At 55.8% G+C, this 23,556-nt stretch overlaps 1 protein-coding gene across 4 annotated transcripts in view; it reads right to left on the bottom strand.

The window, feature by feature from the left end:
- MYO1F (myosin IF) overlaps positions 1 to 23,022 on the bottom strand; it is a 31,771-nt gene extending 8,749 nt beyond the window's left edge. For all 4 annotated transcript variants that reach the window (XM_039251572.1, XM_039251574.1, XM_039251573.1 and 1 more), the window contains exons 1-17: positions 22,891 to 23,022; positions 13,583 to 13,720; positions 13,087 to 13,176; positions 12,902 to 12,996; positions 12,491 to 12,578; positions 12,288 to 12,377; positions 9,150 to 9,281; positions 8,876 to 9,007; positions 8,541 to 8,673; positions 8,166 to 8,362; positions 7,454 to 7,534; positions 7,246 to 7,332; positions 6,385 to 6,471; positions 5,473 to 5,640; positions 4,683 to 4,768; positions 1,737 to 1,818; positions 286 to 392 (exon numbers count right to left, since the gene is read on the bottom strand). In XM_039251572.1, the coding sequence (XP_039107503.1) occupies positions 286 to 392; positions 1,737 to 1,818; positions 4,683 to 4,768; positions 5,473 to 5,640; positions 6,385 to 6,471; positions 7,246 to 7,332; positions 7,454 to 7,534; positions 8,166 to 8,362; positions 8,541 to 8,673; positions 8,876 to 9,007; positions 9,150 to 9,281; positions 12,288 to 12,377; positions 12,491 to 12,578; positions 12,902 to 12,996; positions 13,087 to 13,176; positions 13,583 to 13,720; positions 22,891 to 22,893 (1,796 nt within the window). In that variant the 5' untranslated portion in view covers positions 22,894 to 23,022. The remainder of the gene's footprint in view (positions 1 to 285; positions 393 to 1,736; positions 1,819 to 4,682; positions 4,769 to 5,472; positions 5,641 to 6,384; positions 6,472 to 7,245; positions 7,333 to 7,453; positions 7,535 to 8,165; positions 8,363 to 8,540; positions 8,674 to 8,875; positions 9,008 to 9,149; positions 9,282 to 12,287; positions 12,378 to 12,490; positions 12,579 to 12,901; positions 12,997 to 13,086; positions 13,177 to 13,582; positions 13,721 to 22,890) is intronic.
- Between the last annotated feature and the right edge of the window lie 534 nt (positions 23,023 to 23,556).

The raw sequence follows: 23,556 nt of genomic DNA, 5'->3' as shown, positions 1-23,556 counted from the left end.
TCCAGAGTTCATCCTAGGGGTTCATCCTAGGGTCTGGTGACAGAGGGGATGGAGCTAGTTCCTGGGTCATCCTGCACTCAGTCCGGGGTCATCCCTGTCGTTTGGAAGGTATAAACCCCGGGCCCTGAAGTTTTGCACTGGTCCTGGGGGTCAGCCTTGGTTAGTCTTAGGATGAGTCACATGATCCTGTGTGGGTTCCGGAGGGAGAGATCAGTCTGGGGGGACAGGCTGTGTGTGTGTGTGTGGGGGGGACAGGCTGTGTGGATTGGTCCGGCTGGTAGTCACCTGCTCTCCTCCCAGTCACGGGGCTTCTTGGTCTCGTTGGGTTTGATGCAGCGGATATAGTGCGGTGTACACCTCTTTAGCGTGGCCACTAGGTCATTGGCTTGTTTCTGGGGTGGAGGAGAAGGCGGGGGTGGTGTGCCAATGGGACCCTCGGACCCTCTCTCCCCCAACCCTGGATACAGACCCAAGAGACAGAGATACACTAAGCGTGGGCTGGCTCCCTGTGGCCCACGGGGTCTGGTGTCCCCGGTCAGTGTGCACCTCCCTTAGCACACACTGTGCGATCTTGATATCATGTGTCTCCCTGATCCGGGAACCTCAGATGAGGAGCTCTCATGTTTATAGCACTCACCGCTTAATCGAGCACATAAGTGCTCAGCAAACATTTGCCGACGGAGTAATTGAGCGCTCAGAACATGTTGCCCAAAGCATTTCTGCCTGTTCTTCGGGGATTCTCTGGAAGCAGGGAATCTCGCGTGTGTGCCTGTGAGGCTACCCTTGGGTTGTGCATCTTAGTCTCTTGGAAGAGACTAGAAAGGAAATCGTCCCAGGTAGGGGGATTGGAGGGAGCAGCCTGAGAGTACTCTGCTATGTGATCTGGGCCAGTGACTGTGCTTCTCTGAGCCCTGGTCTCCCCCATTCCCCAGGCGGGATTAGTCCCATGCATGTAAAGTGTCGCCACATTTGCTGCCAGCACTGACACATGCTCAGTGCACAGTCACTAAAATATTTTCAGGATGGGACACGCAGTTGATGGTAGCATGATTTGCAGAAGGTAAAAGGTGAAAGCAACTGAGTGTCCATCTGCAGAGGAATGGACAGGAAGAATGTGGTCTGTTCACACACTGGAAGATTCTCTAGCCTTCAAAAGGAAGGAATCCTGACACCTGCTACAACACGGGCGGACTCGGAGGACGTTATGCTGAGTGAGGTAAGCCAGACACAGAAGGACACGTCCTGCCTGATGTCACTCACAGGGGGTCCCTAGAGGAGTCCCATCCACAGAGACAGAGAGTGGATGGTGGGAGCCAGGGGTGGGACAGGGGGTGGGGAGTCAGTGCTTCATGGGGACAGAGACTCAGTTTGGGAAGATGAAAATGTCCTGGGGACGGATGGTGGCCCAGCGTGAGTGTGCCTAATGGCACTGAGCTCTGCACTTAGCAGTGGCTACGATGGTACATTTTACGTATATTTCCCTACAATCCAAGTGGCAAATAACCAAAAGACCAAAAAAGTTATTAAGATGATGGATGGTTAACGTTTGGATTTAGGGCGTTAGGGGGACATCAAGGGAGGTGGTATAAGTCCTCTACGCCCAGAGCTGGGAAAAGACCCTGCTGGGCAGAGGGTGCCAGAGAGACAGGACACAGGAGAGACAGAGGTTGGGACGAGTAGAGAACTGTCCCCATCCCTCCCCACGCCCAGCTCCTCCTCTCCTGCCCAGGACCCACCTTGATCTTGGAGCCGGCGGTGCTGGGGCGGCCCTTCTTGTCTACATCCAGCTTCTCAGGAAAGAGCATCCGGAGGAAGGCCCTGGGCAGGGGCACAGGAGGGGTCAGAGGTGCCCTCTCCCAGAGGAAAGGCTACCTAGATGTCCGTGACCTAGAGGGCGCACTGCAAAGTACAGTTCTCCCTGAATGTGGGGGCTGTAATGCTGAGAACCGGAAAGTGTTGCTTTTGGCCCTTGGGTTTGATTTGTTTGCACCTGTCCCTTCTGCCTCCATGACCACACACGGCTCGGGTAGCAAGTAAAATAGAACAAAATTAAATTAAGTAGGAACACCTATCAAGTGATGCGGCCTCTCGGGTAATGGGGGGAGGTCCCCGGGCAGGAACGATCCTACGTGCACAGACCCTGGTGTGCACGCAAAGAACTAGAGACAAGGGAGCCGGCTGCCGGAACCCTGCCTGTGGTCATGATAGGCACAGTCTCATGGCCCGTGAGCAGGGGATTGGTTAGACACGCTCCGGCACACTCGCAGTTCTCTCCCTCATCTCTTCCATGAGATCTTCCCTGAGCATCACAGCCCAGGATGGATGGACCGCTCCATCAGTATGTATTTGAGAAGATGAAAATGCTCTGGAACGAAAGGGTGAGGATAGTCGCCCGACGTCGTGAATGTGCTTAATGCTACTGAGTTGTGCAATTCCAAATGGCGAGATGGTACATTTGATATTGTGCGTATTTCATCACGATTGGAAAGCAAAAGAAAGCGAGGGGCGCCTGGGTGGCTCGGTCGGTTGAGCGTCTGACTCCTGACTTCAGCTCAGGTCATGATCTCAAGGTTCATGGGTTCGAGCCCCGCATCGGGCTCTGTGCTGACACTGTGGAGCCTGCTTGGGATTCTCTCTCCCTCTCTCTCTCTCTGTCCTTCCATTGCTCACTCTCTTCCAAAATAAATAAATAAACTTTAAAAAAAGAAAATGAAAGGTAAAAAAAAGAGAGAGAGAGTGAATGATGCACTCTCCAGCCCTTTATCAACTTAGTTTTTCTTTTCAATGCTTACCCCGGTAGACACCAGAATCACCAGGAGAAGTTGTTAAAATACGGATGGCCTGAGCCCCACCCCAGCCCTCTTGATTTCTCATTCACACATCTGGGCTGTGGCCCAATAACTTCTAACGAGTTCCTGGCTGGCACTGATGCTGCTGGCCCAGGAACCCCACTCTGAGAACCACCACTCTGTGCTTTCCAATATGGTGGCCTCTGGTCACATGTGGTTCTTGAGGCCCTTGAGACCCGGCCTGTCTAAATCATGACCCACTGTGAGTGTTAAATTCATAACAGATTTCACAGAGTACCACTGTATGGGGAAAGAGAACATAGTTCCTTCCTTCATAATTGATTCATATTCATTCTTTGATAATTTTATATGGATTATATGTTGAAATAATATTTGGGGTATACTGGGCATAAGAAAACATTTTTTTAAATTTATTTCTGAGAGACAGAGAAAGATAGTGTGAGCAAGGGAGAGTCAGAGAGAGAGGGAGATACAGAATCTGAAACAGGTTCCAGGCTCTGAGCTAGCTGTCAGCACAGAGCCCAACATGGGGCTCGAACCCATGAACCATGAGATCATGATCTGAGCCGAAGTCGGACACTCAACTGACTAAGCCACCCAGGCACCCCAAGAAAACATTTTTCAATGTCACCTATTCACCTTTCTACTTTTTGTATTTATTTAATTTTCAGTTTTTAAATATTTATTTATTTATTTTGAGAGAGAGAGTGCGTGTGTGCCTACCTACGCATGTGAGCAGGGGAGAGGCAGAAAGAGAGAATCCCAAGCAGGCTCAGTATTATCAGCACAGAGCCTAACATAGGGCGCTGTCTCACGAAACTCGAGATCATGACCTGAGCTGATATCCAGACTCAGACGCTTAGCTGACTGAGCCACCCAGACGCCCCCACCTTTGTACTTTTTCAGTGTGCTTACCAGAGAATTTAAAATTACACACATACTGCGAATAGGGGTTGAGTGCAATTTGGCACGAGGGATCTTTCTGGTGCGATGCAAACGTTCCCAAATGGATTAGTGGTCGTGGTTGTGCAATTCTACGCATTGGCTAAAAGTCACTTCCAAAGGTGGGCACATTTGACGGCTTCCAAATTGTGCCTGCAGAAGGCTGTTTTAAAGTCATGATGTGTGTAGCTTGGATTCTACGTGAATGTGGGGTATAACGGACAGTGCTGGTCTAGATCATTGAATCTCAAGTTCAAATGTGCACGTGGTTCTCGAGGAGACATCAGGGCGTCTTGTTAAAGTGCAGATTCTGATTCAGTAGGTGTCTGAGATGCTGCCTTTCTAACCAGCTCCAAGGGTGCTCAAGAGCTATAACTGCAGCCTTTTAGGGACCCCTGTCTTACCACTTTCATGCCACACTATATTCTATGTGCCTTTTTTGTTTCTAGTTCAACGCCTGTCTCCTCCCTTGACTCTCCTCCAGTTGATGAGACCATCCCTGTTCTCTAACCTGTTCAGCTCTCCATCCCCACAGGTTCAAACAGCGCCTGGCATCCAGTGGAACTTGGATACGTTTTTGAGGTTAAAAAGGCAAAAAATGGAACCCAGTGTGCAGCTTTGGTCAGGGAGATGGACCTCTGGGTCCTTATATGTTAATACAGGAAAATGCAGGGCAGGCTGTGTTCTCACGGTGTAAGAGGGGAAACCGTCCACACCCCACATGGATTGGGCTGGCCCCCAGAGAGCACCGGACGGGCCTTCTTTCCTCACCTCTTCCTGTGGACCTCGGGCTGCTAACCAGTCGCTACAAACACTGTCCCTGTGGACAGCCAGACTCCCAAAGCCTGCGGCATCATAGGAGCTCTGGGGAAGAGAGTGGCCCCGGCCTCCCCCCAGCCCCAAGGGGATTTGTTCCCAGGGGCCACTCACTGCTCACTGGTCTGCATCAGCTCTATGAGGTCAGAGAACAGAACATCCCGGTTCCTCTCGCAGAAGCCATTCACATCATAGGAGACCTGGAGGGAGACAGGGTTGGGGGGAATGAGGGGCTGAGGCCTGCGGGGGTGGGTGCTGCTTACAGCCCAGGCGGTCAGGGGTCCTGTGGGGGACTTCAGCCAGACTTCGGGGCTGGGTCTGCCATCCAGGGTGGGGGCTCTCCATGGTGCAACTATTCCCTGCAAGAGGGAGGGAGCTCCAGGCTGGCCAGGAGACCCCTGGTGGTGTCCGCTGCCCCCTGAAGGCCACTGGGAGAGTCTGTAGTCCTGTCAATTTCGGGGTGGAAGACTGTGGCCAGGGTCAGAGGTGCCAGCGGATTTCTAGAGTCTTGGGTCGGAGCCTTTAGGGGGTTCCCACCAATTTTGGAGGGTGGTGGCTTGCGGCGTAGGCCTGGAGCCTTTCACTTTGAGTCAGAAAGCTGTGTCCTGGGTCAGGGGTTACTGGAGTTTGCAGCTCAGACGGGAGTGGGGGGGTGGGAGTTTGGTGCACAAAGTAGGGTCAATGGGAGGGAGTTTGCGCCCTGTTAGTGAGAGCTGTCCTGTTAGTAAGGAGAGCTGGGACCTTGGTTGGGGGCCCAGTGGGTTTCTGCAGGTCTGGCTGAAGGAACACGGTGGGGGTCAGTGGGAGGGATAGAGAAGGGAGTCGCTGGAGTTCTGAAGCTCTGGGGGGGGGGGTGGTCTCTGGGGGCTCCTTGCGCCAGGGCGCGGGGGCGGGGCACCCGCACCTTGCCCGCGTAGTGGTGGATGACGAAGCCCGAGCTCCAGCTGTTGAAGTGCTCGTGGGTGCCCACGGCCGCCTGCAGCTTCTGCAGCAGCGTCTGGTCGGCGCCGCCGCCCGTGGCGTGCATGGTGGCGCACACGTCGTCCAGGACGCTCATGATGCCCGGGGGGCTCTGCGGGCGGGGGAGGCGGACAGCGGCTCAGCCTGGGCGGCCCTGCCCCCATCCCGCTCCCGGGATCATGGCGGGGAGTGGAGGAGGCAGGGCTTCTAAATACAAGAGCAAGAGTGGGGGTGGGGGGTGGCTGTGGAAGCTAGCTGCGGAGGGGGGGGCAGGATGGGGCGAGGAACCCCGTAAGGGATCCGCGCCTCTTCCCCTCGCCCGGGACTGGGATCACCGAGTGGGGAATCTGTCAGCATGGACCTCTCCCTCTGTCTCTGAGCAGGCTGCCCTGGGGAAGGTCGTTTGTTTTGTTTTTTAAGTTTATTTTGAGAAAGAGAGCGTGAGAGCAAGTGCGCGTCTAAGGTGGGTGGGGTGGGGGTGGGGGAGAGAAGGGAGAGAATCCCAAGCAGGCTCCACACTGTCAGCACAGAGCACAACGTGGGGCTCAAACTCAGGAACTGTGAGATCATGACCTGAGCCAAAGTCAAGAGTCAGATGCTTAACTGACTGGGCCACCCAGGCACCCCCCCACCCCCCCACCCCCACCCAGGGAAGGTTTGTTGAGTGAAGAAGTGAAATACAAGCCCGTGGGCAGATGAGACGATGAGGTGGCTGATGGGATATTCCCCGTGTGCTCCATCAGCCCCCAGCGGTGGGGGGTGGGGGGTGGGGGGGAGTAGAGAAGGGGCCGGAACCCACCCTCTCCTCTCCCAGGCCCTGTGTGACCTGGACCCTCAAAGCTGACCCAGTCCTCACCAGCTTGTTTTCAATGAGGTCGCAGACGATTTTGTTGTTGAAGTACTGGATGGGGGTCCAGCGGATGCCCTCCTGCACGTACTCCTCCTGGGGGCAGCGCGGGGGGCAGGGGTGGGTGTGGGTCTCTGGGCAAAGGGTGTGTAATTTTCTAGAATGCAGCTTCACAAGGCGGGTGAAGGAGGGTGTGGTGGGTGTTCCCATATCTCCCCATCTCACCACTTCAAGCTGTCTCCAGTAACAAAGTGTGTGGCCCTGGGCGTGGCCAGCTGCAACTTCTACCCCCGGCAGCCCTTGGCCACGGACAGACAGGAGCCGGTTCTTAAATGTCTTGGCTCCGTTGCTCCTGGGGTGGGCCACCTCTGAGGTCTGCGCTACCCAGTGTCCCCCACGGCTCAGCAGAAATTGGCCCTGATTGCCTGTAGTGTAACCCGCTCATCATCACACCCTATTCTGGCCTTTTTTTTAAAAAATGCATCTCTCACTTCCTCTCTCCTCGCCTGATGTTTGCCCTGAATCCTTGTCTCAGGCTCTGCTTCTGCACGATGGGTAGGAGGAAAACAGCAGGGATTTTGTCCATTTTTTACGTGCCAGTTTTCCCAGCACTGCAGTGTCCGGCACATAGCGGGTTCTCAATAAATAGTCACTGGACAGATGGACAAGGCCCCAGCCCTTGTGAACACTTGAGAGGCAGGAAATCTCTTCCAAAAAAAATTTCTTGGTGGGGCTTGGACAGCTCAGCCGAGAGAGAGAGAGAGAGATGGGAATGGGAGCTGGACGGGGAGGGTCCCCTGGTTCCTCAGCAACCTCCTAGGTCCTGCCCATCCCCCCGTGTCCCCTGGCCACCCAGCCGCCCCTGCCCACCTGCTCGGCTTTCAGGGTGAGCTCGATAAAGATTTGCTGCAGCTTCTCATTGACAAAGTTGATGCAGAACTGCTCGAAGCCATTTTTCTGCCAAGGGACGCAAAGGGTGCCGCCTTCAGTGGGCTGATGCGGGAGCTCCTGGGACCCCCGAGCCAGCCCAGGAGGCTGGGAGGGGCACGGAGTGTGGGCTGGGGAGCAGAGGCCGCACCTGGAAGATCTCGAAGCCGTAGATGTCAAGAACACCAATGCTGTATTCCTCCTGCGGCTTCTGCATAGCTCGGTTGATGGCCTGTAACGTGGGTGGGGACGGCCACTCTCTCGTGTTTGTTCACAGGCTGTGTCCCCTCATGCCTGTTCCTCTCCTGCCTTCTCCAGCTCTGTGTGCCCCCCCCCGCCCCCAATGAGAAACCCAGGCATTAGAACATCCGGGTTCCTACCTTGGGAGTTGGCTTTGGCCCTTAACCGTTCTGCACCTCTATTTTCTCATCTTAAAAATGGGTTAATAATGGCAACTACCCTGCAGGGCCTTATAAAGGAATTAAGTTGGTGCGCAGAACTGTACCTGGGATAGACTAAGTGTCAGATAATGTTGGCTATTACAGTATCATTACCATGCCTGGCCTTGACACGTCCTGTCCCTGTTCTCTCCCATTCGGTCCGTCACCTTGTCCTTCTGCAGCCCCCTCGTGACTTTCAGGTGCCCCCACCCGTCTCCACCACTACAGTGCAGGCCCCTCCCTCCTGGGCTCAGCCAGAGGGAACCCCCACCCATATCTTCCATCCGATGCCCCTGCTTGATGCCTCCGATGGCCAGGAATTGGCGAGGTGACAGCCAAGCCTGCCTTCTCCATTTGGTGAGTCCAAGCCCCGGGTTCCCTAGGGCAGCGCCTCTCCCCCTGCCTGGCCTCTGTTCCTCTTACCTCCACGAGAAAGTCGAAGAGCCGGGCGTAGAGCCCCTTGGCCAGGGCATCGCGGGTGTAGGCCGCCTGCTCCACGTTGAGGGTCACGTCGATGGACTCGCTGCGTCCGCCCCAGCGGCTGTCCATCTTGCGGCTGGTCAGCTTCTCCTGCAGCCGCCCACTGTCGATGCCCAGCAGGTAGGCGGGGAAAGCCAGCACTGCCGGGGGGGGAGGCGGCAGCCAGTTCAGCTCTTGGGCCTCCTGTGGTGCCCCTGGCTCTCCCCATTTTGTCCGGTGACACAGAGATTGTCCTCATGGGTTCTGACCCTCCTGGGGCCGACCTAGGAGGAAGCAGGTCACCCCTCCGCCCCACCATCCCCCGGCAGCCACACTCACGGTCCACACTCTCCACCCGGGCATAATTCCCGTCTTCACAGAAGCTGATGTTTCCCAAGTGCAAGATCCCGGCCACAAGCTGCAGGACCAGCTGCTGGACATTGGGCGGGATCCCGATGACCTGCATGGCGTTCTGCAGGCACAACAGGGACAGGGCCTGGGCCACGGATCCCCACCTCCGCGCTGCCCTCCAGAGTTGGACTTCTGGGGCCACAGCACGGAGTCAGGACACCTGGATCCCTGTCCTGCCTGTTTCACCCGCTTGCTGTGTGACCTTAGGCAAGTCCCTGCCCCTCTCTGGGCCTCGGTTTTCTAGCGTGGTGCTCACTGCTCACCAGAGTCTCACTGAAGTCACTCCGGTCGTCCGTGCCATCCACCTTGTAGGTGTCCGACTGTAGGTAGTAATAGTAGTCGGGGGTCATGAGTCCCAGGTTCTGCCGCTGCTCCTGGGAGGCTCCTTCCAGCAGCTGGAGGGGGAGCAGTGCTCATGCGTCTGATGTTGGGCTGGCACAGCCCTCGCTATCCCCCAGTCCTCAGTCATGGGCTCCTGGACGCCGTCTCCCCTTGGGCCCTCCCCCTGCCCTGGTCTCACGGCCCCTTTCCTTATACCTGGTAGTAGATGTGGAAGTTCCTCTCATTTTCGTTCTGCATGACCACACGGGATTTCTCTAGCAGGAAGTTGGAGATCTTGCCCCCATCTGGCTCCCCACCACGGCTGAACTGGATCTCAAAGTACTTGCCCTGAAGCCGAGACAGCCACGTTAGACCCCCAGGGTCCCGGCGGTGCAGGTGGGAGAGGAATGGAAGAGTTGCCATGTGGCCTCAACTCTGTTCTCTCCCCTTCCCACTTAGCTCCTGCATCAGCTCCTTCCCTCCAGCCTTTGTTTACGCTGCTCCTTCTCCGATGACTCAAGTCTACATCCAGGCATCCAGCCCTGTGCCCGGCATGTAGAAGTGCCTCATTTTATCGACCCGTTTCCCAGTCTGCTACCAGAGCACAGAGGCCTCCATGTCCCTGTGGGGTGTTGCTGGCTTCAGTGATCCGGGGTGTCTGTTGCATGTTGTCCCCGAGTCCAGAGCAAGGGCTCCATGGCCCCTTTCTTGGTCTCTGACAGTGTCTGGGTTCTACTCTGGGCCGAGGCTGGAGGGCAGAGAAGCCCCTTACTTCTCCTTTCTGACACTTCCATGCATTGATGATACACATTACATCATGGCACTAGCCAGACACCTGTAATACGTGGCGTGTACCCATTCTATTCTATAGTACAGTAAGTAATATTATAATATAGGTCATATATTACGTCATATATAACATAATGTTACATAATATGCAATATAAAACATGATTATGTTCTTGAGGTTCAGCCATGTTTTCGTGTGTATCAGTAGTTCGAAAACATACACTGTGCGATTTCCATTCGTATAAAGTTCTAGAACAGCTGAAACTAATCTATCATAGAAAAAAAAAAAAAGACCCAGAGAAGTGGCTGCTCCCGGGGTGAGGTGGGAACAGAGGTTGAGCGAAAAGGAAGGGAACTTTCTGGAGCGATGGTGACGTTCTGTGTGTCGATAGGGCTCTGATTGTACAGATGCACTGATTTTTTCCACACTCAGGGCACAATCCACTTCAGTGTGTTTGCTATATGCCAATTTTACTTCGAAAGCAATGAAAGAAAAGAAAAGAAAAGAAATCGGGATGCCTGGGTGGCTCAGTCGGTTCAGCGTCAGACTCTTGGTTTCAGCTCCGGTCATGATCTCGTGGTTTGTGAGTTTGAGTTTCGCGTTGTTTCGCACTGTTGGTGCGGAGCCTGCTTGGGATTCTGACTCTGTCCCTCCCCTGCTCGTTCTTTCTCTCCCCTCCCCTGCAATAAATAAATAAAGGCATGAAATGGAAGAGCACTGCAGATTTATATTGAACTCTAATTAATGATCTGCACCCTGATCTGTTGGGTTAGGGGAAGCGGAAACTAGGGTGTCTGCAGTTTACTTTGTAGCTCATAAAAAAATGAATAGGGGCGCCTGGCAGGCTCAGTCGGTGGAGCATGCGACTCTTAATCTCAGGTCCATGAGTTCAAGCCCTACATTGGGTGGGGAGCTTACTTTACAAAAATGAATGGATGGAGATATGATAAAGCAAGTTGGGCAAAATGTTAACAGTAGAACCTAGGAGGTGTGCAGCAGGGCTTTGCTACACAATTCTCCCAATTTCTCTGTGTGTTTGAGATTTTTAATAACAAAACATTGGGGAAAATACTTAAAATATAATTACATGATAAAAACGTTAGAAAATAGGGGCACTTGGCTGGCTCATTAGGTAGAGCGTACAACTCTTGATCTTGGGGTTGTGAATTCGAGTCCCATGTTGGATGGAGAAATTACTTTAAAAAATTTTAATATTAAAAAATATCCTAAGCCAGAGGATTTATATTTTTATTTATTTTTATTAAAAGTTTTAAAGTTTATTTACTTTTGAGAGAGACAGCAGGGGAGGGGCAGGGAGAGAGGGAGACACAGAATCTAAAGCAGGCTCCAGGCTCTGAGATGTCAGCACAGAACCTGACTTGGGGCTCAAACCCACAGACTGTGAGATCATGACCTGAGCTGAAGTGAGATGCTCAACTGACTGAGCCACCTGAGCACCCCAGCCATAGGATTTAAAAAAAACTATTTATTTTGAGAGAGAGAGATGAAGGGGAGGGACAGAGAGAGACCGTCCAAGCAAGTCTGTGTTGTCAGCACAGAGTCCACTCCGGAGCTCAAACTCACAAACCACGAGATCATGACCTGAGCCAAAATCCAGAGTCAGACACTTAACCGACTGAGCCACCCAGCCGCCCTCCCACAATTTAAAAAAATCTTAAAAAAGAATGTTAGAAAAAATATAATTAAAAATATCTAGAGAAATAAAAAATCATATTAGCATACAAAATTTATTAAATCAAGTTCATATGCAGCTATTGTACTAGGATTATTGAAGTCTGCGAGATGGATATTAACATCATCCCCATTTTATGGATGAGAAAACAGGAGCTTCAGGGAGTTACACTGTTTTTGTTTGTTTGCTTGCTTGCTTTTGGTCCAACTCACAAATCTAAATACAGACAGAATCAGACCATAAATCCAGATCTGTTGACCTGTTCTGTCTTCCGTTAGGCTCAACGTAACACCTGACACAAAGAAGGAGCCCAAGAACGATTTGTTGAAAGAAGCAATGAATGTGAGAGTAAATTGGGAACCGAAATGTGAATAGGAACAGAGGTAGCATGATTGTAGCCAGGGAAATAGTGAAGAATGTTACACAGACAAGTCAAGGAAGTCAAGGCCCCTAGAGTTCTGATGACAGGGACATCCTTTTCAGATAGACCATAAGCAGGAAGTGAATCTCCTCTTCAGGAGCAGGTAGTTCCTCTAGTGTTAGAAATACAGGTGTGTGTGTGTTTGTGTGTATGTGTGTGTGTGTATGCGCACGCGTGCACACGAGTGCGTGAAATGTGAATAGGAACAGAGGTAGGTAGCATGCTTGCAGCCAGGGAAATATGAATGTTACACAGACAAGTCAAGGCCCCTACACTTCAGTTGAGGGGAATGTTTTTCGGGTGGACCATAAGCAGGAAGTGAGTCTCCCCTCCAGGAGCAGGTAGTTCCTCTCTTGTTAGGAATACAGGTGTGTATGTGTGTGTCCGTGTGTGTGTGTGTGTGTGTGTGTCTGGAGGCAGCACTTGCCCCAAAGCAGGGCTGCAGACTCACAAAGCGGCTGGAGTTGTTGTTGCGCACGGTCTTGGCGTTGCCGAAGGCCTCTAGCAGTGGGTTTGATTGTAGGATGATATCCTTGACGTGCTGCAGGCAGAAGCGGGTGGAGGCGGGAAGAGGTCAGGATGAGGTAGGTGGTCCTGGGGGTTCATTACTGTGCACATGGGGAGACCCAGCCCATCCTTCCGTTCTCCCCTCACCTGGACCTTCTGGCCCCCACCGGAGACCTTGGAGATGTAGCCCATGATGTATTTGGCTGCCACTGTCTTTCCTGCTCCGCTCTCTCCGCTGGGGGGAGGGAGGGAAAGGATGGTCAGCAGCCAGTGGGGAGGGGGCCTTGGGGGAGTAAGTACCTTTCTTGTGCCTGCTCATTCATTCATTCATTCATTCATCCCCTACTGTGTGCCAGGCACCATACCAGATGCTGGGGAAAATAATGAACAATGCAGAGCTGACATTTGGAACGCACCGCCAGACAAAAACATAATGAATAAATAAATATATCCTGGGTCAGCTGGTGACAAAGTGAAGCAGGCCAGGGGCAGGGAGGGACAGCAAGGGTGCGGGGCCTGGGCAGGAGGGTACGGGTGCCCCCCCCCCCCACTCTGTACCTGATGATGACACACTGGTTCTCACAGTCAATGAGCATGTTCCGGTACATGTTGTCCGTAAGAGCATAGATGTGTGGGGGATTCTCGTACTGAGCCTGGGGGCGAAGATCAGGTCTTAGCGTGGCGCTGGGGGCTGGGAGTCCTGGGGCTTTGCCCTCCCCTTGCCCCCACGGCCCCAGCCTCACCGCGCCCTGGTAGAGGTCGATCTCACGGTCAGTGAAGTAAGGCATCTGCTTGAAGGGGTTTACGGAGATGAGCACGGAGCCGATATAGGTCTGGGGTATGGTTAAGGGCAGTGCCTTGTTCCTCATGGGTCCCTGTCCCTCAGTCCTAATCCCCTGCGGCTTCCAGAGCCCCATTGCTCAGAGGAGGAGATGGAGCTACTCAGACGTGCTTTGGGACTCCGGGAAACACAGGGCTGGGTCCAGCAAGGAAAGATGGAATGCACTGGTGCTGGGCTACCCAGGGCAGAGGGGTTAGTGGGGGCCAGAGCCCTGCTGTCACTGCGCATGTCCCCTCCTCCCACCCGGCGCCCTCACAGTCCACCCTCCACTCTGATCATTTGCTCCAGCATCTGTCTGTCCCCTCCGCCACTCTCTCCATCCCTCCTCCATCTACGGTTGGTCTGCCTCCTGTCCCTGTCTTCATCATCTGTCCCCACCCGCCTGGGGCTCAGGGTACAAAGATGTAGTCATCCATGAAGCGCTTGCGGAGGTTGCCCACGATGGCGTCCTCGGAGATCTGGGGCAGCAGCACCATATCATCCACACCACTCTGCTTCACGTTATGGCTCTGCCAGTGGAAGCGCTCCTTGCTGCCCTGGGTGGGGGTGGGGGCAGATGGGAGTGAGCCCCTGCAGAGGGGAGGCGGCGGGGGCAGGGGGTGGGGGGTCCAGATGGGGGTGGGCCCCTGCAGAGGGGAGGCGGCGGGGGCAGGGGGTGGGGGGTCCAGATGGGGGTGGGCCCCTGCAGAGGGGAGGCGGCGGGGGCAGGGGAGTGGGGGTGGTGCTGGTGCCTCCGTCCCCCCCATCCCCCACCTGGCTCGCCTCCCTCACCAGCTTCTGAGTCTGCACCTCAGGCCACCTGCCTGCCTCCCTCCCTAGTGCCCGGGCGCCAGGAGAGGTGGGCCAGCTCGGGAGCAGGCTCCCTGCCCCAAGGGAGGGGGGCTCTGCTCCCCCATCCCTCCACCTCGTGTCGCACTGTCATGGAGGAGACCGTGGTGCCAGGCAGCTGTTGCAGGGGTAGGTTGGGAGTCAGGGAGGCTTGCTGGGCAGGGGAGCGGGTGACTCGCCTTCCTCACTCCTTCAGACTTCCTGCCCCTCGTTTCTCCAGCCCCCTCTCCCTGCCCAGGCCCAGGCTGAGTCCCTGACTGCTCCAGGGCATTTGACCCGCTGCCCACCCCTTCCATGCCTTGGTGGCCGCCTTCCTCCCACTCTCCTCCTCCTCCTCGTGGTCATGCACGCCAGCCTGTCACATCTGTGACCTCTGCCCTCCACGCCCAGCCACAACCCTGCTCCTCCGCCTCCACAGCTTTCCTTTCTCATTTCCTTCCTCAGTTGTTTTTTTTTTTTTTTAAATCAGGAGAGACTTTCTTTAGGCACCGGGAGAAGACTCAGATACAGGCTCCCCCAAAAGACCCCTCCTCCAGGAAGCCTGCCTGGAATGTTTTCTCGTTTCAGCCTGACTGAGCTCATCCAGTGCGTCGGACACTTAAACATACTGGCTGTGTCAGGTGCACTCGAAGTGAGGGGACCCCTGCCACGGAGGCATCTGTGAGACAGGTGAGTGAGGGCGGCCGGGAGCTTCCCCGGCAGGTGCGCTCATGCCTAGATAAGATGTCCCCCCTTCCAGGAAGCCCCTCCTGCCCAGACCAGGCGCTCTTGGAGGGCAGGGACTGGGGCTGAGCCCTTTCTCAGCTCTGGCAGGGATGACCTGACGGATGAACAAGGAACAAGGGGAGAGAAAGAAACCCAGCTTTAGCAGTGGGGGGGGGGGACCCCAAGAACAAAGGATGCTGGGAATCAAAATCAAGTCTTCAAAGGGGACCCGTGTTTACCAGGCAGATCCCAGGGAAGAGAGACAGTGTGTTGGGTGGAGGAGATGCAGGAAGGGATCAAGCAAGAGTGTAAGAGTGGTCACTGTCATGTGGCCAGTGTAGGGCACAGGCGGATGAGGGGCCCATCTCTCCTTGGGACGCTGAGGGGGGGTTCCTGAGCAGGGGAAGTACAAGGTCAGATCCCGGACATGCTGACTGCCGGAGCGGGGTTCCCTGACAGATGCCCACAGATGGTAAAGGAACCCAGTTTTTGGTGTGGGCTAGATCTGGGTTCTAATCCTGGCTGGATGAGCCAGCCCTGCTCCGAGCCTCAGTGGTCTCATCTGTAAAATGGTAGCGGCAGGGCTAATGTGACGGAGGAACTGCTCTGGCGTGCAAAACCCGCTCCTCTCCAACCCACGCAGTCGTGAGGACGGGCCCCGGGGCAGAGGGTGACATTCACCCAGCACCCACGACGGGTCTGAAGCTGGGAGGCCAGGGGCGGAGCCAGCCGTCTTCACGGCAGCTTGCTGGGCTCTAGGGACGGAGGCTTCACAAGGGTGTGATGCTTGACTTCGGGGACCCATGTTTCCTGGGACCCACGGGGCGTTTGGCTGGGACTTGAAAGTCGAGACAGACTTTGCTCAGGGGCTGGGAGAACAGTGGCGCCAGGAGCCCAGGGCAGAGCAGGGAGAGCGGGTGGGGGCTTCGGGCTCGGCCGGGCGCCTCCCGCTGCCTCGAGCCTGAGTGAAGTAGTCAGAGTGAGCGTTTCATGCGGCACATCTGGTCTCCTCGCTCTGCTCTGCGGCCGAAAACCTGTCTGTGGCTTCTGGTCACTGTCCCATCTGTCCCTTCCTCAAAGGATCCTGGCCACTTACTGCGGGCTGGTGACCTCGTGCCCTCCCACACACCCCCGGGACCTTGGCGCCTCCAAGCTTTGCTGGCGCTTGGGTCTCTGCTCAGAACGCCCTTCCTGCCTGGTGGGCACGGGTCCATGCCTTCGCACTTGGCTCAGGTGACATTTCCTGTGAGAAGACCTCCCCAGCCCCAGGCCACGCTGAGGATCCCCACAGCCCCCGGGGGTCCCTCACCGCAGCCCTGTCCCCTCTCTGTACATCCTGCACATCGGCCACATCTTCTGGTGTGGAAGCCTCCAAATGTAGGGGCTCCGGCAAATGCCTGGCTGAACCCGGCATCAGGGCTTTTTCGAATGAATGAGTGGAAAAGTGAGGCAGCGCACAGATGAATGGAGGGGAGATCAACCAGAGCCTTGAATGCCAAGCCAAGGGACTCAGACTTGATCAGCAGCGGCATGGAGTGTTCTCAGCAGGGCCCTGCGGCTTTTGGGGACACTTTAAGAATTGTGGGAGCAAAGGGGGCACCTGGGTGCCTCAGTCGGTTAAACGGCTGACTTTGGCTCAGGTCATGATCTCACGGCTTATGAGATCGAGTTTCGCATCGAGCTCTGTGCTGACAGTGCAGAGCCTGCTTCACACCCTCTGTCTCCTCCTCTCTCTGCCCCTGCTGTGCTTGCGCATGCTCTCTGTGTCTCTCAAAAATAAATAAACCTTGGGGAAATAAAAAAGAACTGCGGGAGCATTTTGGGTTGTCCTGGCGTTGGAGACTGGCTGGCAGTTTGAGCCGGCCGCAGGTGCCAAATCTGCACACGAACAATCGAACAATCGCCAGGATCAGAGCCCCCACCCCTCCCTACCAGGTGCTCATTTACACGATAAAACTGTTAATAACCATTGGGATCTAGAGCCAAATTCTATCTTATGCATAGACAGAAAATCTATGTAGTTTTTTTGCCTTGGCTGGCACGCAGTGAATCTTCCAGATGCAACTACCCTGTATCAAGGGAGATTTTAATTTCATTCAGATTTCACTAAGAATTTCTCAGCATTAAAAAAAATTTTTTAATGTTTATTTCTAGGGCGCCTGGGTGGCTCAGTCGGTTAAGCGTCCGACTTCGGCTCAGGTCATGATCACATGGTTTGTGGGTTCGAGACCCGCGTTGGGCTCTGTGCTGACAGCTCAGAGCCTGGAGCCTGCTCCAGATTCTGGGTCTCCCTCTCTCTCTGATCCTCCCCTGCTCACGCTGTTTTTCTCTATCTCTCAGAAAAAAAAAAAATGTTTATTTCTTTTTGAGAAAGAGAGAGAGAGAAAGACAGAGCGTGAGCAGGGGAGGGGCAGAGAGAGAGGGAGACACAGAATCCGAAGCAGGCTCCAGGTTCTGAGCTGTCAGCACAGAGCCCGACGTGGGGCTCAAAGTCACAAACCATGAGATCATGACCTGAGCCGAAGTCAGATGCTTAACCAACTGAGCCCCCCAGGCACTCCCTGTTTGGCATTTTGGAAGCTCACGGTGCCGGTGGGTGGGCAGGTTCGTGTGGCTGATACGTCACGAGGCATCAGCCTGTGAGTGGGGCCGTCGGCTCACTGAGATGTACCTGTGTCCCGACGTGAGCACCTGGGGCTCAGTGGGTGCTGTGGACCACTGGCCTGAGCACTTTCCTCTCAATGTACATAGAGAGAGTGCAAGTGACTTCACATTACAGGAGATCACATGAATTATTATGTTTGTTTATTTTTGATTAAGTAGGCTCCACATCCAACGTGGGGCTTGAACTCATGACACTGAGATCAAGAGTCACATGCTTCACTGACTGAGCCAGCCAGGCGCCCCTCACGTTCATTATTTTTGGAAGGATGGGAGTCAGTGTGTTTCACTGCCTATGAATTTCTTTCCTTTCCTTTTTTTTTTTTTAAGTTTATTTATTTTGACAGAGTGCAAGCACAAGCAGGGGAGGGGCAGAGAGGGAGAGAGAGGATTCCAAGCAGGCTTAGGGCTGTCAGTGCAGAGCCCATCGCAGGGCTCGAACCCATGAACTGTGAGATCATTCCCTGAGCTGAAATCAGGAGTTGGTCGCCTAACTGGCTGAGTCCCCTAGGCGCTCCTCTCTGTGAATTTCATTTCAGGGCTTCAGGGGGGCCTGCCATGATGTTTGTTATAAGAAGGGGGTGCTGGGTGGGATGCACTCAGAACCCCGGGGTGCAGTGGGAAGGGCGGTGGGGAGGCCAAGTTGTGGGAGCTGCGTTGTGCAGGGGTCGGAGAGGGTGCCTGGGACAGAGGCTGAGCGGGGTGTGAGGGGAGGTGGAGGTGAAGGGCGCCAGGTGGCAGAAACAGCTCACTGGAGACTCAGAGGGGCCCTGAGGAGAGCACTGGTGACCTCATTCAGAAGCCAGATCGGGAGGTCAGGAGGTGTAGACGGGGAGTGAGGGTGGCTCTCAGACAGTCTGGCTGAGAAGAGGAAGAGGGAAGGAGGCTGTGGGGAGCCGTGGGGTCAGCGCACAGGTTTCCTGTTTTGAAGAGGGGGAGCCCAGAGTGCATTGGCGAGAAGAGATGATGACCTCTGGGAGCCAAGGGGTCTTATCCCTGGGCTGGTGTCTTTCGGTGGCTGTAGGCGGAGGTAGGGGGAGGTCTGCTCTTCCTCTGAGCCAACAGTGGGTGGGGAAGTGGGTGGGTGGGGACGCATGGGGGGTACAGGAAGTGGATCCTCTTTCTGAAGACCTCTGAGGAGTGGCGTTTTGGGTGGTAACCATGGAAACTAACAACAACTGTAACAATAGCGAACAGCCCCGCTGTGGTCTCGGCTTTTTCCGTGAATGATGCTGAAGCCTCTTGCACATGCTGAGGTCAGTGCTGCGACCGGGCCCGCTTTGTGGAAGAGAAGGCTACAGCACAGAAAGGATAGTTGTCCTCCCCAAGGTCACACAGCAGGAAGGGAGGACTTTGAAGAGGACTGGAGGGGCTGTTCGCTACCCTTAGACTGGGTCAGAGCCGGCTGGGGTTGGTGTTTTCCAATCAGATGAAGATGGGGTGGAGACGAGGTTGGCCCTGACCAGGGTTTCCCCTGTGGGCTAACCTGGTCCCTAGGCTCCCAGGCCCCTCAAGCTGGGCCGAGCGAGATTCGAGACCATTTCCTTTCTCTGAGGTCAGAGGCCCTGATGCTGGCTGTGTCTGGCTGGTTCTCTTGGCCTCAGGGACTTGGTTCCTCTTCCTGTCCCTTCCATCTTCCCCCATTCAACTGAGTGGTCCCCTGCCCCTTGCAGCCCCTGACGTTTTCTCCCCCTGGGTGCTGCCTTGGGCCCCTGGAACTCCCAGATCCACTCTTAGCCTCCCTGCGATGACAAGACTGTGGCTTGTTTGTGACCAAGGGGGAGAGATTTTGCTCAGGGGAGTACAGTGTGTGGAAGGACAGTCAAGAATTTCAGCCTGGGACCAGTTCGGTTGTGAGGCCCGGGGAGCTCATGTCTCGGCTCCAAGCCTCAGTTTTCCCCTCTGTAAAATGGGTTCCATGATAAACCTCCTCCACTGGTTCTCTGAGGGTAGTAAATGAGCCCGTGCAGAGAAGAGATTCACTGGATGCCTCAGAAAATGGCAGTCGGCGACCCCAAGAGCATTTAGAGGAAGTGGTCAGTGTTGGACCCACGATACAGGAGCCAGTCGAGAGATACTTGTCGAGTGAGTGAATGAATGACTGAAGTACCATCGGGATGAGACTGTCGCTTGCCCTGTGTCATGGATACCCATCTTCTGTGGCTCCCAAGATTCCATAGACCAAGTGTGTTGCTAAGTCCCTTCTTCACGGGTGGGGGTGCAGTGAAGAGGTTGTGGTCACAGTTGACCACAAGCTAAGTATGACTCAACCCGACGGGCTCTTGTGAAAGAGAGTCAGGGCTGGGGTAGGAGGGGAGATGTTCTTCAGAGAAACTCCCCCAGTCTGAGGTGGAGGGCTTGGGGAGTGGGGCTTTCAGTTTCTTTGGAATGGACATTCTAGGTCCATATGAGGCTGGAGGGATGGGCAGCCTGGGGCACGTGGGGGCGGGCAGCACCCCCGAACCCTCGAAGCCCCTCCTCTGGTGGGGGGAGCAAGAGATTGCAGGTCAAGGGGACTGTTAAAAGCGTGACCTTAGGAGTCACTGGGTTGAAATCCTCTGCCACTTCTGGGTGGTACAGCCGTTCACCTAATCTCCCTGCCTCCATTTCCTCATCTGGAAAATGGGAAGGCCGAGGGCTGCAGACCTCACGGGGCAGCCAGCTGCGTGGATTCAGCGAGGCCGAGTGTGTGAAGCAGACGCACCCGCCTTCCTCAGCATTGCCGCCGGCGGCCTCGAGCTGCCGGGTCCCCCGGGCTCAGGGCGCAAGGCCAGGAGGAGGGGCTGGAAGAGGGAGCTTTTGCAACCTGCCCTAACTGCTCCGTCCTCTCTGCTCCTGGGCGGTGATGAGAACAGCCCCAGACAGGAGAGAACAACGAAACAGCCACTTCCTTCCTTGTTGGGGTCCTGTGAGCTGTGGTCGCCAGCAGGGAGGAGGTGAGACGTTGCCATGGCGGCGGCAGCCCCCCAGCCACGGCCCCCCGGCGTGCCCCTGTCCTCCCCCAAACTCGGGAGGTTCTGGGGCCACACCCTGCGTCCCTGCATTGTGCAAACAGCATTCTCGCCTTCAAAGGCTCTTGAGGTCCCCTCTCCCTTGGGGGGAAGGCTCTCAGTGTCCAACTGGAGGCTGTTCTCCTCTGGGGACAGGTTGGGGACCCTTGTCCTTCTAGAGTTCTCTGTCCTAACTCCCTCTTGGGTCCCTGGCCATTTCTGTCCATCCCCACGGCTGCTGCCTGTGGACCGAGCAGTCACAGCACTGGCCTCCCTGCTCTATGTCTGCACTTTAAAAACAGTCACCACAACTGTCACCAAAGCACCATCCCCAAGGATGACCGGCCACTGCCTTCACCCACTTCGCCGTCACAGTCAATCCAAACTGCTGATGACCTCAATCATGGCACCAGGCGCCAACATCAGACACCAGCAAGGACGAATCCCACCACCAACTTCCCTGCCGTCACCGCCGCCACACTCACAGCGCAGCCGTCTGCAGCCATTCCCAAGCCAGCACCAGCAGGACAGTCACCAAAAACCAACCAGGGACCACTCACGGCAAAAGAATGCTGCCATCACCACCCAGCTCTGGACAACAGCGGCCACCGGCCACCGTCATTCCACAGATCGACCCTGAACACGACCGGCCACCGACCACAGACATTCAGCCCCAGCAGGCACCGGTGGCCATCATCGCCACCGCCAACAGGCACCCATGGGAATCACGGTTGTCACTGACTCACTGCCATCACCACCAGCGGCACCACCCACCCACCACCCTTCCACAGCGACCGCTCAACACCTGCGAGTCACCTCCATGGGCCACCGTCACCCCCCCTCCAGCGATGAGTGGGCATTGCCCGCGGTGACAGCCACCGTATCCAGTGCACCGCGCATGCTCTTGTAAAGCTCTTTACAAACACTGCTTCCTTGAATCTTTCAGCGCTCTTTCTGGCACTCATCACCCCTCCAGGAGGCAATCAGCACCCGTGATTAGAAGTATTGGGCTGGAGGGGCGCCTGGGGGCTCAGTCGGGTGAGCATCCGACTTTGGCTCAGGTCATGATCTCCTGGTTCGTGGGTTTGAGCCGCGCGTCGGGCTCTGTGCTGACAGCTCAGAGCCTGGAGCCTAGTTCAGAGTCTGTATCTCCCTCTCTCTCTGACCCTCCCCTCCTCATGCTGTCTCTCTCTGTCTCAGAAATAAATAAAACATTAAAAAAAAGAAGTATTGGGGTTGAGGAGAGGAGGGGATCTGCTCTTCCCCCCCACTGTGGTCCCCTCAGGTTGAGTTTCTTCCTTCCTGAAACCCCTCAGGCGAGCAAACCACTGACTAAGCGTTTTGTGCAGCTTCCTTGGGAGGGGCGGCTTTTCTCTCGAGTAGCAACTCATTTTCTGTCCTTTGATCAAAGTTTCCCCATCTGAGCACCCAAATCTTCCTGGCTTGGCTCCTTCTTCGAGGAATTCCCATCCCAAGCCCGGGTCTCTGGCTGCGCCTTTGGTTTGTGAGTCACCCAGAGGGATGCTTGGGCCCGTGATGCCCGTCGGCTTTCTGAAACGAGGAGGGCTTGTCTCCCAGACGAACACAGTCCCCGCCACCCGGTCCACTACCCTGCCTCCACCGCGGTCAGATGCCTGCTGCAACTGGCTCTGTGACCGTCCCAGCCACATGCCCTCATTGACAGAATGATGAGAAATGAAAGCTGAAGTGGTTTGCAGATGCATGGAGCGCTGGGGGCACATTTTAGAGCCGGCCTGGGCTCTCTCTTAATATGTGTGTTATGAGGCTGCGGGGTTGAGACCCACGATAGGGACAGTCTCCTGAGCCCCGTCACTGCAGTCGTCCGTCCTCGGACTTCAGCCTCACCGAGAGGTGACGCCTCTGGCTGGAGGGTATCTCCCGCCACACTTGCTTGGAAGGGTTCCAAGAGTGGTGTGGACAAGCCCGGGCCCACCGTCTCCTGTCTCTGCACTGTCAGGACACCATCCACTCCCCTCCCCACAAGCCCACTGGACACAGCTTCTGCTCGCAGCTCAGAGTGGCCGGACCCATAGACCCTCTGAAGTTCTGAGAGTTTCCCGAAACACCTTCTCTATCACAAGCAACTTCCAGATATGACATATGTGGGAACTGAGGCCCAGAGAGGGGAAGTGGCTTGCCCAAGGCCACACAGGAAGACGAGGGTCCAGGCTGGGCCGGTAACTGGTTCCCTACGCCCTGACGAAGGGGTATGTCCTTGTCCCCTGCAGATACTGTGTGGCCCCTCGGAGCCATCCTTTGTCCTTTGTTACTGCTCCATCCTTGGTCCCCTATCACCGGTTTGGCATCTGGGCATCACCCGATGTGAGCTTGGTCCCTGGTGAAGGATGCCTGGGGCACCTGAGCTGCAGTGAGGGACCCGCAGAGGGTCCTCTGCGCCCCTCCCTCTGGCCCCACCTTCTGATGGTGGTGGCCCTGGGTCACCTCCACCTGGGGGGGTGCCCCCACCCCTGCATCTCACGGCCCAGCCTCGAAGGACTTACCATGGCGAAGGTGCGTCAGGCCCCTGGGGAGCGCCCGAATGGGTGGTGGCAGGGGTCCAGGCTCAGGGCGTTCTGGGGGGCGGCTCGGGCATGGCCCTGCTCCCGCTCCCGCACCGACTCCTAGCCCTAGTTCCTCTTACAACAGCCCCCCTCCCACTTCCTTTGGCGGGAGGGGCCTCTGCTCCGCGGGAGGAGGGACGCCGGGCCCTGGGGCGGGGAGAAAGCTCCAGCGGCCGAGGGAGGGCTGTTTGGGGCTCGGCCTGGAGGGAGAGGTGGAGGGTGGCAGCAGCTGGCGGGGCCCCGGAAGGCCCTTTCTCCAGCTCCGAGGACAGCGAGCTGGCCGCAAGACTGCCTCTCCTCCAAGGGGGGCTCAGGGACCTTTCGGGAGGCTCGGCCTCTGCAAAACCACCTCAGACGTGCGCCGGTTCGGCATCCGCGAGCAAACTCCGGCTCCCAGGCTGCGCCTGCCGCTCTCTCCTCCAGAAAGGGGGGGTGGGGGGGGCATGTGTGTCCGTGTCACGACGGGCGCCGATTACCAGGAGCCACGGGCAGCTGTGAGGGTCTCAGCCTCTGGACTTAACAACCCCCGGCTCTGCTGCTTCGGGGGCTCCCCACTTTCTTATAAAATGGGGGCGCGCGCTCTCGCCCCCGGTCCTGGCACACGCA

Source organism: Hyaena hyaena, unplaced genomic scaffold (genome assembly GCF_003009895.1).
Source record: "Hyaena hyaena isolate Hyena2069 unplaced genomic scaffold, ASM300989v1 scaffold_396, whole genome shotgun sequence".
Lineage (NCBI taxonomy): Eukaryota > Metazoa > Chordata > Mammalia > Carnivora > Hyaenidae > Hyaena > Hyaena hyaena.
Note: the sequence above shows the minus strand (reverse complement) of the source record. Positions and strands in the feature narration are given on the sequence as shown.